Consider the following 13151-nt stretch of genomic DNA (forward strand, 5'->3'; position numbering starts at 1 on the left):
TAAAAATAGACTGGGCATGGTGGCTCACACCTATAATCCCAACACTTTGGGAAGCTGAGGCAGGTGGATCACTTGAGGTCAGGAGTTTGAGACCAGTCTGGTCAACATGGTGAAACCCCGTCTCTACTAAAAATACAAAAATTATCTGGGCCTGTGGTGCATGCCTGTAATCTCAGGTACTCAGGAGGCTGAGGCAGGAGGATCACTTGAACCTGAGAGGCAGAGCTTGCAATGAGCCAAGATCATGCGATTGCACTCCAGCCTGGGCAACACAGCAAGACTCCGTCTCAAAAACAAAACAAAACAAAATACCATCTGAATGGACTCTCCTGTGTTCAAATCCAACCACGTCATTCCCCTGCTTCATGTTCTTCCCTGGACCGTCTGTATTAGCAGGACCGAGCCAAGCAGCCCAAGGGCACCATTTATATTTTCCCTGGCTTGCACAGTGTTTTATAATCATTTTCCATCTTAATTGCCAAGATTGAAAATTTGGAGATTTCACATACAAACCCGGATTTATGAATTTCCATGAAAAATAAAAGGGTATGGATGCAACCAGACCCTTGGATACAACCTACATGAGCTGAGAGGCAGCTCTTCTCTTTAGCAGTGGCGTGTGTTTCCTGCTTTCCATAGTACCCACCACTCTCTCTGCTGGTTACCCAGTATGATTCACTCACTGATTTCATTTGCCTAGCATCTGATGGTATCTGAATTGTAACTTTTGGTCTACAAGATAAAGTCCAAAATTTAGCGTGGACCAAAGGCCCTCAGATTCCTACCCTGGACTACTTTTCTCATCTCATCTCACCCAAATGCAACATCAAACACTTGTAGATTCCTGAACAGCACACTCTTTCAAAAAATCTCCTTGATTTTTAATATGCTTCCACTCACCACCACGTCTACCACATCTCCAATGTTATCTTCTTTGCAAACATGTGTCCTGCAAGACTCTACTTAAATGGCACTACTTTAGCAAAGCTTTATTTGGTCAGCTCAGAACATCTATTGTGCTTCCTCTTCTAATGCTATACACATTATAGAATTTATGATGTTGGTTTCCAATAATCTGTGGACATATAGTCCCTGAGAAAAGGGGCCATGCTCACTGACCTTTATATCCCTAACCTCTAGCACAGTACCTGATACATACAAGTGTTAATATGTGATGGCTAAAACAAACAAACAAAAATGTTGGAGTACTTATCCACTACTTGGCACGCAGCGAGCACTAATAAATTTGGTTTGACTTGGAGTAAATAATATTAGGTATCACAGACTAGAATTAAATATTAATGAATTTCACTTTGGATCCAATCAAAAGAGAAAGTAAAAGCATCATAGTGTAGCGTCTGACTGTAGGCTCTAGAGTCAGACTTTACTGATTAAAATTCTAGCCCAGCTACTTGTCAAAATGGTTTAATTATCTGTAAATAGGAATTTTAACCTGCTTTCAAGGATATTGAGATGATTATATGACTTACAAAACACTGAGGAGCATTCAGCACACAGCATTAAACAAATTTAGCTGAGATTATTGTTATTGCAATTACCGTTATGGTTATTGTTTTGTTATATAAAGTCTTCTTCATCAAGATGTCTCCCTTATGCAGCCACTCCACAGACTGGACCTATAGAAGAGCACTGCAGTGAGACAGCTATATTCCCAGGTCTTCTATATCACTTACATAAGGTAAAAAATATATATTTTCAGACAAGTCATAAAGCCTTCATTTCCCATAGATAGGTATTTGAAGAAAGTCCTCCTTTCATTCAGTTCCAATTTAGTCCTATATAAATATATGTAATAGAAGAAAGGCTATTCTAAAACAACAATAAAATACCATCTACCTATAACATATAAATATGTATATTCTTTTATTTTTTCTTTTTTTGAGACGGAGTCTCCCTCTGCTGCCCAGGCTGGAGTGAAAGGTGCAATCTCGACTCACTGCAACCTCCGCCTTCCCAGTTCAAGTGATTCTCCTGCCTCAGCCTCCCAAGTAGCTGGAATTACAGGCACCCACCACCATGCCCGGCTAATTTTTGTATTTTTAGTAGAGACAGTGTTTCGCCATGTTGGCCAGGCTGGTCTCGAACTCCTGACCTCAGCTGATCCACCCACTTCAGCCTCCCAAAATGCTAGGATTACAGGCATGAGCCACTGTACCTGGCCTAAATATGTATATCCTTAATAAGGACATAACTTTCAAGGGTGAAGGGAGACATATAATTTTTACCTTGAAGGTAAAGGTGTAAATTTATATAATGGGTTTAGTCAATATATATACAAAGAACTTTATAAATACTCTTTGACTAAACAATCCTAATATTCTTCATCTTTTTTAAGGAGATAATTTTAACAAAGAAAAAAACCTTTATGCATAAAAATGCTCATCTCAGAATACTTGTAGTATCTAATTGGTAAGAACCTGTCTAAAACTAGAATAATAAATAAATAATAACAGATATATGCCAGAACAGTGAGGAAATAGTAAAATTATGTTCACAAAGTTGTTTAACAACATGAGAAAGTTATTAAGTAAAAATGCATAGTGTAATTTTATATGAATAAACTAATCCCCAATATTAAAAGGGAAAAACTGAAAGGAAATTAACACTTCTTTCTTAATAGGCACTAGAACTACAGCATTTTCCTAGGTTTACAAAATTCTCTTTCTGCACATAGTTACTAAACATTTCAACTTTATGACCTATGCATTCAGAATTAGACAAAAAGTTACATTAAATTGACAGGTACATTGTTTATCAAAGATCAAAGTTTGAAAAACTCAGTTCTAATCTGAACTGGATGGCTGTATAGTGAGATACAGTTATTTCTTGCTGAGCCTCAGCACAGATATCAGACATGAAGTACACAACAAAGTTTTAGGTGGAATAGTCTTCCATTTGTCAATAAATAAAGGTATATCATAAAAAAACTATCAGGGCCTTGGAACTTGACTAAATAAAAATTGCTTACAAGAGAGGAGAATGGTCCAATGGGCTAGATTCCACTGCTGAAGATGAAGAAAGATGCTTGGCAAACAGTTTCCAAAATGCTACAGCTTTGTATCAACTGAGACTAGGGAATCAACAACTGTGACTTAGCAATGCAAAAGTGAATTTGTATACCTTGGATAAGCTGAAGAATAACTTCCAGGGGACAATAATAATAGATTTCCTGCTAAACAAATCATGACACCTTTGTACATAGCATTGAAAAGTGTACCGTGAAAGGCAAAAAAAGGAAATCTCACAGGTCAAGAAATCCTTGTATAGAGAAAAAGTAACTGCCTTAGCTAACAGTGAGCAAAGGAGTCACTAATAATAACACGATAGCATGACTACTAATATATTAGTCATTATTTGACAGCCCATGGGGGCCTCACCTGTTTCTCCAAACACAATATACATAGTCATTTTAGCCTTTTCAATCACACACTACTCTGTCTCGAGAGCTTTGCTTAAGTACCCCATTCATCTTTCTCCTGCCATGCAAGTGTTGTGCTTTGTTTATATATCATTCTTTGTTGTCTTAGTGCACAGTCCTTTGGCTACGGGTACTAACCCCTTCCCTGATGATCACACTTGTTCCTCCCACGAAAATTCTTATTCCAAGCAGCACCTGTGCAGTCAGGTACAGTGTGTGTCCTCACGGTGGCAGTAAGCCAACCCATTGTCGGTGCCCTCCCAAAACAGACCTGGCAATTCGGTTGCAGCGCCTCAGCTTTCCTTTCACCCTACTCTGAATGTAATATCTCTTCATGTGTGATTACACTGAAATATGAGATATTGGCCTTTATAAACACCTAAGAAACTGTTAAGTGTCTTAAGTATGCAGGTTAGTACATACTGGGTAATACAGCTGACCCTTGGACAACACAGGTTTGAACTGCACGGATCCACTTATGCATGGGTTTTCTCCCGCCTCTGCCACCCCTAAGACAGCAAGACCAACCCCTTCTTTCTGCTCCCCTCTCAGCCTATTCAATGTGAAGATGCTGAAAATGAAAACCTTTATGATAATCCACTTCTACTTAATGAATAGTAAATATATTTTATCTTCCTTAGGATTTTCTTAATAACATTTTTTCCTCTAGCTTACTTTATATTAACAGTAAGAATACAGTATATAATACATATAATATATAAAATATGTTAGTGATTGTTTGTTATTGGTAAGGCTTCCAGTCAATGGTAGGCTAGTAATACAGTATTTGGGGACTCCAAGTAACACAATGTGGTTGTCCTGACACCGTTCCCGCGTAGGAACCTAATCCCTGCATTGTTCAAGAGTTAACTGTAATTGCTAATATTAAGTGAGTATTTATTACGTGTTGAGATTTTATATGGATCATTTCCCGACTTGGGGCAGCCTGGTGCCAGGGCCAAAACTCTTGACACTCATTTTATATTATCTTCTAATGACTGCCTTCCTGATTGCAAGATTCTCTAATACTTCGCTAGGAGCTCTTTGCCATCCCTCTCTATAAAGTTCTTTACTCACTTACTCTTTCTGGTGGGTCCCTTGTCTAAAAAAAATCCTTAAAAATCAAGGCTATAAAAGGGTTTGAGGCAAGATAAATAGGCAAAATCCGATTTCTCCATGAAAAGAGTCTAGGATTTTCATCAAGAACACAGTGATTCTGGGAACTACAGATTTGTATTAACTCTGCTGAGAAACGGGATTTTAAGGTAGGTATAAACAATTAACTATAGGGTTTCAAGAGATTACCATTAGGAGGAAGCATATCAGCTTCCTCATAGGGGACAAATGTACTAGTGAATTGGAATAGTTAAAAGAGAGTGAAAAGAAAAAAAAAACAAAAAGAAAATAGAGGTCCCTACTGCTCAATGTCTGTTATGACCCTCAATGTGTTATGTTGGCCACCTACGTAATAGGTAGAGTTTCAACTAGAAGGAGAAACTTTAAAAGGAAATATGAGCATGCAGAAACTCAAAAGATTAAAAGTGGGCAAGGGTTCACGGAAAACACATTGTGTCATTTGGATATTAGGATTCAAAGAAGATAGTTTCAGATAATGCATACCATAAAAGTATACTCTAAAGAAAGAAGGTCTCGCATTTTTCATTTATTCATTCAAAATAAAGAGTCCTCTATATTACTGCTTGGCACACTAGCAATGTATAAAAATCCTCTAGAGAATTGGCTTAGGAGTTCTGCATTCCTGAGACTACAGGTGATGCTGATGCTTCCTGAACTCATCTTCAGTAGCAAAATTCTACATTCTATAACCGCTTGAGAACACTACCATATGTGTTCAGTCCTGGGAAGAGAAAGCAAGGCCAGGCCTCAATGAGAAGTGGGGAACAGGATCTGAAAGGAGCCCCACGACAGCTCCTGTCTCAGCAAGCACTCCTCCTGTCCAGCATTTCTAACTCTCAACTGTTTTGAGTACTTCTAGAGCTTTTTACATGGCTATAAAAATGGGCTAGTGGCAAATGCATCAAAGTCCCCTTCTACAGCAGCAGAACAGATGTTTAAAAGGAATTTACTTTTTGTTTCCTCAAACCTTAAATAGCAATGTTTGTTAAAGTTTTATCTGTTTCTAATTTGACCTTTTAAAAAATAAAGGATATAGAGTTGGTTCCCACAGAAATTTAGCTTTCATGCATGACATAAATATACATATGTAACTTATATGTGTATATTTATATATACATATATTTAAAATATATATTATGTATAAAAACCTACATATAATACATATCCAAATTGCACTGTACTGATTTCAGAAGAAAGAACAGTAAACCACTAGCTGTGCTTAGATCTCAGGTTCCAAGACATTACATTTAACCCCAGACCCCCCGACCTTTTTTTTTTGAGATGGAGTCTCACTCTGTCACCAGGCTGGAGTGCAGTGATGCAATCTTGGCTCACTGCAAGCTCTGCCTCCCAGGTTCACGTCATTCTGCCTCAGCCTCCCCAGCAGCTGGGACTACAGGCGCACGCCGCCACGCCCGGTTAATTTTTTGTATTTTTAGTACAGAAGGGGTTTCAGCATGTTAGCCAGGATGGTCTCGATCTCCTGACCTTGTCATCTGCCCGCCTTGGCCTCCCAAAGCCCCAGACTTTCTTAATAAGAGACAGAAATGACCAAGAATGCCACATAGACACAAATAGGGTCAGATGTGGCAATGGTCATTTGCAATATCCTCCTACTTGATAGTTCCCCCACGTGAAGAAATTCCTCTTGTATGTTTTATTTTCTCTGATTAAGGGAACAGTATAGGCAATCATGTGCTCATTTTTTTGCCTTAATTTAGAGTTAAGTCCAGTTCTCAAATGATCTCATACCAGGCCTTGGTCCTTAGCATAAATATCTTTTCATTTTCTTCACATGATGTCTGGTCTCATTTTTTCTGATCTTAATTGTATTGCTCTGTTTCACATGTGTTTCTTATAAACTGCCTTGAATCCTTTTGAGAAATAGACAGGAAATACACAAATATTGATCCATTTGTTGATTCAACCAGCAGTTTCCAAAGGCCTGTTAGGTGGTAGGAACTGGTGATAGAGGCGAACAAGATCCCATATTATGAAGATGCAGACAGTAAGCAGACAATTGTGATGTATAGTGGTTGAGTGCTGAATATCTTCAATATGTGTCTGAATTAATGGGATGTAGTATGAAAAACAAGTAACTTTAGTGTTTCCTGAGAAGTCATACTTTTGTTTTTTTCACCAAAAAGTTAGTCTTAAAAACAAATTAGAGATTTCCTGTGGTTTCGTGATTTAATTCAAAGTCAGAATCACAAGTAGGAGTCCATTAGAAGGAATTAGTAGCAGAAGCTGTTCCAGTTAAGTCAAAGTAAACCTCATTCTTCTTTAGAGAACTGGGACTTCAAGGAGACAGAATATTCCAGAGGCTAAGCAGTCATCTGCTGCATTATCGGTTGAGGAATTCGTGCATTTTGTATATTTCTGGAAATAGACGCAAAAAAGAAAGAAAAAGCCGCAGCCCCTACACCCGCTGGAAAGGGGAAAGATCCGGAGAAAAAGAAGAACACTGCTAAACACCACTAGAGTGGGCACAGAAGCAGCCACTCCCACAGCCATCATCTCCTTTCAAACCCGTGTCAACTGCTGAGGAAACTCAAATCGGAGAAGTCAAGTCAGTTTCAAAGGTCACAAGGAAATGGTGGGACCAAGATTCTAGTTCATTTACCTCCTGCTAAAATTGGAGATTGTGTATACAGAGCCAGCTGAGTGCCTAAGGTCCAGCCTCACATAAATGCATCTCGTGTGCTTATGAAATAGTATGACCTCCAGTTTCACAAAGCACAAAACTTTGGAAGCACTTTGTCATTTTAGTTAAGTAGAAGTTTCAATAGTCCTGTAAAAAATGTTCATGAAAACTCTGCCAGTTTGCTTTCTGTATTTGGACTCCAAGCTAGCTGATCTCGGAAGCAAATTACTTACACAGCACTATTGGTAGATTCATTTCAGATGGCAAACATAACTTGAGAGTACAGATGTTGTTTATGATTTATAGGGTTTATAAATAATGTTATCAGATTGAAGCATATCGCTTCAATGTGTCACACAGACATTTTATTGACCAAGAAAATAGAAATACTTCACCGCAAAGGGGCAATTTGAAAAGATATGATAAGACAACAGAAGTAGCAATATGGTAATTCAGCTTAGAGAAGAAACAGGTAGGTATTGAACATTATATTAAAATGTATTTCCCAAAATATGTATAACTATTATGTATCAGTAAAAAATAATAAAATAAAGCTATAGTGGACAAACCATGAGGTTTTAGAAGGCTCACTCCATTTTCTGTCTGAGCCAAATGTGATTTGAAAACAGCCAGTGGAGAAGCAAAAAAGTCCATTTTCATGCAACTGGCTTGACTGCTTTTTGGAATTGACTATATTTGGTCTAAAACTGACTGTTTTCTCATTGAATGAGCCAACATTCCCAAGGAGCATTTAAATGAACTATATCGTCACAGCATGGGAATGGCTGAGCACTGCACCAAGGTCTATTTTCACTTGATTATATGTGTATTTATTATGTAAAAATAGAGCAAAATATGACTCTGCCAAGAGACTCCCCTACATTATAGTATAAGCGTGAGCAAGGATTTCTTTAAATTGAAGAGCTGCATGCTTGCTTTGTTTTCACAGCTGTCAGCCTTTTTTTATGCTGAAAAATTTTCCCCAATTGGTTGTTATTCATCATACTTATTATTTAGGAGAGTTGACTGGTAGCAAAATGTGCTTGTTGGCAACTCCAAAAGAGGAGGTCCTCTACCCTGTCAATTTGTGGTGGACGAAATCATTCAAAGACGTTAAAAAAAAAAAATTACTGGGAGAATGGTCCAAACACAGGCCAGCTTTCCTCATATTTAAATGGATAGGTTTTCTTCCTTTGGTTGAAGGTTTCTATAAGAACTTCTTTCATCTGGGACCAGAATATATGGATGCAATACTAAAATCTCCTATGAAAGGACATTCTTGAAATGTGTCCAACTCTAAAAGTCTCATTGGGAATCATATTTTCAACTTCAAGCTATGTAAAATGAAGTTTCAAAGCTACCATCCCTTCACAGATTGTACACATATGCATAAACAGAGATAGAAGAAACTTTATCTCCACTGTAGCAACTGCAAACTAGAAGACATATTCCTCAGAGGCAAAGAATGTCCATCCTAAAACAGGAACAGAATGAAGCCACTTAAGAAAATGGTCAATTATGGAATGTTCTGTGCATAAGTATGTCCATTAATTAAGAAATGAACTGAAATTACTAATGGATTTCATAATGGCCACCAACCAGCTGCCAGTTGGCTGTAGCTTGGTGACAGATGGTAGTGACTGATCTGGACTAGATTTGACCTAGAGATAGTCCATCATTTATTAAATTGCAGTCCCAAATAAAATTCCATGCATTGCAGCATTTCACCATTATGTCTCACAGTGAGATCCTCTGAGAGCATTCCTTATCTGCCGCCACTGTTGCAGACAGCAAACTATTCAAAAGGCTTAAATATAACACTCAGTAAAGAAAGTTCATAATAACTCTCAGGAGATGAAAAAAATGCAACTTGAATGACTGTCACTTGAATGAGGCATAGTATAAAATGGCAGCTCTGTTTCATGCTAACCTGGTTACCTCCCAGCATTGATATTTACACCCTCCCCTCCTTTAAAAAAAAGAAAAATCAAGGGGGTTCTCATTTACACAGCAACAGGCAGATAGTGGACTGTTTGGGTTCTGCTTTAATCCATCAACACATTCTCAAAGTGAAGAGAGCTGCTACAGACTGGCTCCAGAACCTGCTTACTTAAGGCTTTTGCATGAACAGGTCACTGGAGTGGGCACATCAAAAGTTCCAATTACTATGACCAGACTCTGTTTCCTCAATGTTTGAGTATTTCAAAAAATTAACCTTATGTGCTTTTGGAAGATAAGTTTCATAAAACCAGGAAAAATAACCTGACTCTTACAAATCCAGGTAGAACCTAGAAATACAAAGAAAAAATATAGCTCAGTGTTTTAAAATCTTCCATGTAACATGCTGTAAAGCTTTCTTCATGTTGTCAAAACACCGTGCATCTTTTAGTCTCATTCAAAGATGATATGTAAGGTATGCACTTTATTACAAAATATATACATTCAAGGAGCAAAAACACGACACAGAGTGGCATCTGGCCATCTAAAGGCTATTATTTTACTTATTTCTAAGAGACAGAACACTGTTATTAGTAAACTTCATATTTAACACATTACACTAATCTTATTTTTAAAAATTTCTTGTTTCAGCTGGAAAGAGTCTGACTAATACTGTAGTCATTCTTTCTCATACATGTCCACTGAAGGGCCCCAAATAGTAGAGAGGAGTGAACAGAGATTCCATATACATTTTGGGGAAGAGTCTACAGAGGCCTCACCATGAATAAAATGTCTTTGTATTCTCATGCTTCATTCTAAAACTGTTCAAATTTTGCATTTGATATACAGCATCTCCATTCTTCTCTGGATTAAAATGTTTAAAATTGTTCCGTTATACAAAAGTAATCCAAGATGCAGCATTTTTATGCCATATCTTTGTGAACCCCTTCATGTCCCCTTGTACCTCTTAACATTTACGTGCCTTTTGACAAATACAGATCTAACACAAATTCCTTGGTTAATAGATAAGAATATTCAGGACCAAGGAGTTTGTGACTTAACCAAGGTCATGTGACTCTAAAATCACATGAGGTTAAGTGACTTACCCAAGGTCTGGCAGTGGGGGGACTAGAATCTAGGTTTATGACTTGTACCAGAATTGCATGTGCTCCCAGCCTGGTGTGCTGGCTCACACCTGTAATCCCAGCACTTTGGGAGGCCGAGGCAGGTGGATCACTTGAGGTTAGGAGATCGAGACCAGCCTGGCCAACATGATCTCTACTAAAAATACGAAAATTAGCCGGGCGTAGTGGCAGACACCTGTAATCCCAGCTACTCAGGAGGCTGAGGCAGGAGAATCGCTTGAACCCAGGAAGTGGAGGTTGCAGTGAACCGAGATTGTGCCACTGCATGCCAGCCTGGTGGCAGAGTGAGACTCTGTCTCAAAAACAAAACAAAACAGAATTGCGTGTGCTCTGCCTACTAAGTGACGTCTCACCTAAGCTCTCCGCACTCCTGTCTTTTCCCTTATGCACCTTTATTTCAGCAGCTTCATTGCTTCTCACCTCATCTTGCCCATCAGATTCTCATCTTCACCCCAGTTCTCCCTCTGTGTGGACCTACTTCTCAACCTCATTCTGCTTTCGATTTTTCTGTTGTGGGCTTTTGCCTGGTTTTCAGTTCTGAAAATCTTTTTCCTGGTTTTCAGTTTTGCTCTTCCTAAGTTGGTGGCTTGCAGAAGTCCCACAGGTTTTAAGGTCCCCTGGCATGTGGCTCTCCGGGGCTGGCTCCAGCTAGGTATAATGCCAAGGAATCCAATGTGGGAACAACAAGTTCAACTGAAAGTCCCTGAGGGAGACCATGGTCAGGGGTGGAAAGCTGATGTGATGCATACACCAGCAGCTAGGAAAGCAGGAGATTTAAAGAATAATCACAATACATTAGAGATGATTAGAGCCTGGAACAGAATGTGAAAAAGATTGGGATACAGAGGACTGAGGAACAGGGAAAGGAAAAGAATGGCCAGACAGTTTCAGAAAGAACAGCATGTGCAAAAGCCTATATACCAGAAAGCAGGACACAGTCAATGCCCTGAAGGATCAAAGGGGTTTCATAGAAAAGATGAGCCCAGGGAGAATGGCAGGCGCCAGATCACATATGGCTCCATAAGCTATGTCGGGGCATCGGGCTTTATCTTAAGGACAATGAAGAGATACTAAAAAGTTTAGACATAGCATAACATGATGAAATTTTTATTTTAGGAATGTTACATAAGAAATTTCCAAATTGGCCTTAATTCCTTAGGGAACCATATTCAGTTACCTTTTTTAAGTGGTCTACTTTCATACTGGCTTTTAAATTTTTATATCATATAGTCTGTGGGAAAAGATTATAAATAAATATTTGTATAGTATCTGATATATAAGAATTTGTTCCCAGAGTTTGTGGCAATAGTGTGGACACAGGCTCAGACACAAGTATGTGGAATCCATTTCAATAAGTATTATTTAAAATATTAAAAGTGCTTTTTCTGAAAAAAAAGTCAATGCAAAATCATTTTTAAATGTTTACATATACACCTAAATCTCCAAACTGCTGATAGTAATATTAAATGGAAGGTCAAAAGCTATTTTTCTCCCTTTTTATTGGACTATTATTAACCAGTCAGAAAGCCTAGCAGTTCATTTATCAGACAAAAAAAATGTATAAATGCTTGACACATAAGCCATAGCCAAAATGTTATGACTTTATTTGAATTACATTATATAGACAAAGAATGCCAATCCATCAGCCTCAAGTTACTGCCCTGTTACCTATGGAAACAGTAAGATATTTTCCTCGTTACTTAATAATACCAAATCTCAAATAAGTATCACAACATGAAAAACAGATGTTAAAATGTGACACTCAGGGTCAGTTTACACTGCATACTTGTTCATTTTTAAGTCCCGGGTTTCTTCTCAAACATTGTTTCTGAAATTTTTCACAAGATTTTGTTGGATTTGGTTGCAGAGGTTAGAGTCTTAATACACATATGAGACACAAATAGAAAACTGATTTGTTATTAATCAACACAGCAATAAAATGGGAGATGCTAGTTTTTATATCAGAATGCTTATTGCTTTGCATGAAATATGATTTGATACAAATGACCAAAATCAAGAGCACAGTTTCTATTTTTATTCCAAAAGCATTTTCATTTGTATTCTCCCTTTACTGTGTCAATCTTATCAGTTTATTAAAGACATATCTTTCATTTAAAATAGAAAATAACTTTTCATTATTGTGCTATTATAGATAATTTTTAAAAACTAAAATATGTGAATAAAGAAAAAGAAGAGAATATACTTCTCATTAGGTACCATTTTCAGTAACTATCTCTAATATAAATTTAGTTCCAAATATTTTTTTCTATGTATTTATATCTATATATCTATAACTATGTCTATGGATATTTTCTTAGAAAAAATCCTGGAACCAAACGATGCAGTGAAGATCTTCCCATGCCAATTACTTTTCATCTACAGCATTATTTGTAAATATCAAGGACAGTGCCCTGACATAGATATGCTATAATTTATTCAACTAATCACTGATTTCTGTGCGTTTAAATTGTTCCCAATATTTCAGTTTTATAAATATTGAGACAGCCAAATGCCTACACAGATAAAAAGGGGTCCCCAGAGAATCTCCAACCTTCCCCACAAGTGTTTACATCAGAAGCTTTTGTGCAAATGAGGGAACCTGCCCAGGGCTTGTCTGGGCATGCCCACAGTGGACTGGAGCCCGACACGTGCCCTGGGGGAAATGGGTGGGGCCACGGGGAGTTCACGCCTTGTGCAGGGGAGGAGCTTGCTGTCTTCAGCTCCTGTGGTGACCTGGGATTCAATCTGTGAGACAGAAAAGCTGCTAGCAGGGCTCTCTCTTGCTTTGGTTCATTTTCCTTTTTCCTCTTCGCCCAATAAATTCCATTTTCCTCACCCTTCTATGTGT

General features: G+C 38.0%; 1 protein-coding gene across 7 annotated transcripts in view; it reads right to left on the reverse strand.

Annotated features, from left to right (window-relative positions):
* Positions 1-13151, reverse strand: part of SUGCT (succinyl-CoA:glutarate-CoA transferase) — a 732345-nt gene that overhangs the window by 130100 nt on the left and 589094 nt on the right. For 4 of the 7 annotated variants that reach the window (XM_055347701.2, XM_055347699.2, XM_055347700.2 and 1 more), the window contains one exon: positions 1560-1637. The exons of the other annotated variants lie outside the window; for them this stretch is intronic. In XM_055347701.2, coding sequence (XP_055203676.1) covers positions 1560-1637 — 78 coding nt within the window. The remainder of the gene's footprint in view (positions 1-1559; positions 1638-13151) is intronic. 7 annotated transcript variants of the gene reach the window in all.

Source organism: Gorilla gorilla, chromosome 6 (assembly GCF_029281585.2).
Source record: "Gorilla gorilla gorilla isolate KB3781 chromosome 6, NHGRI_mGorGor1-v2.1_pri, whole genome shotgun sequence".
Classification (NCBI taxonomy): Eukaryota; Metazoa; Chordata; class Mammalia; order Primates; family Hominidae; genus Gorilla; species Gorilla gorilla.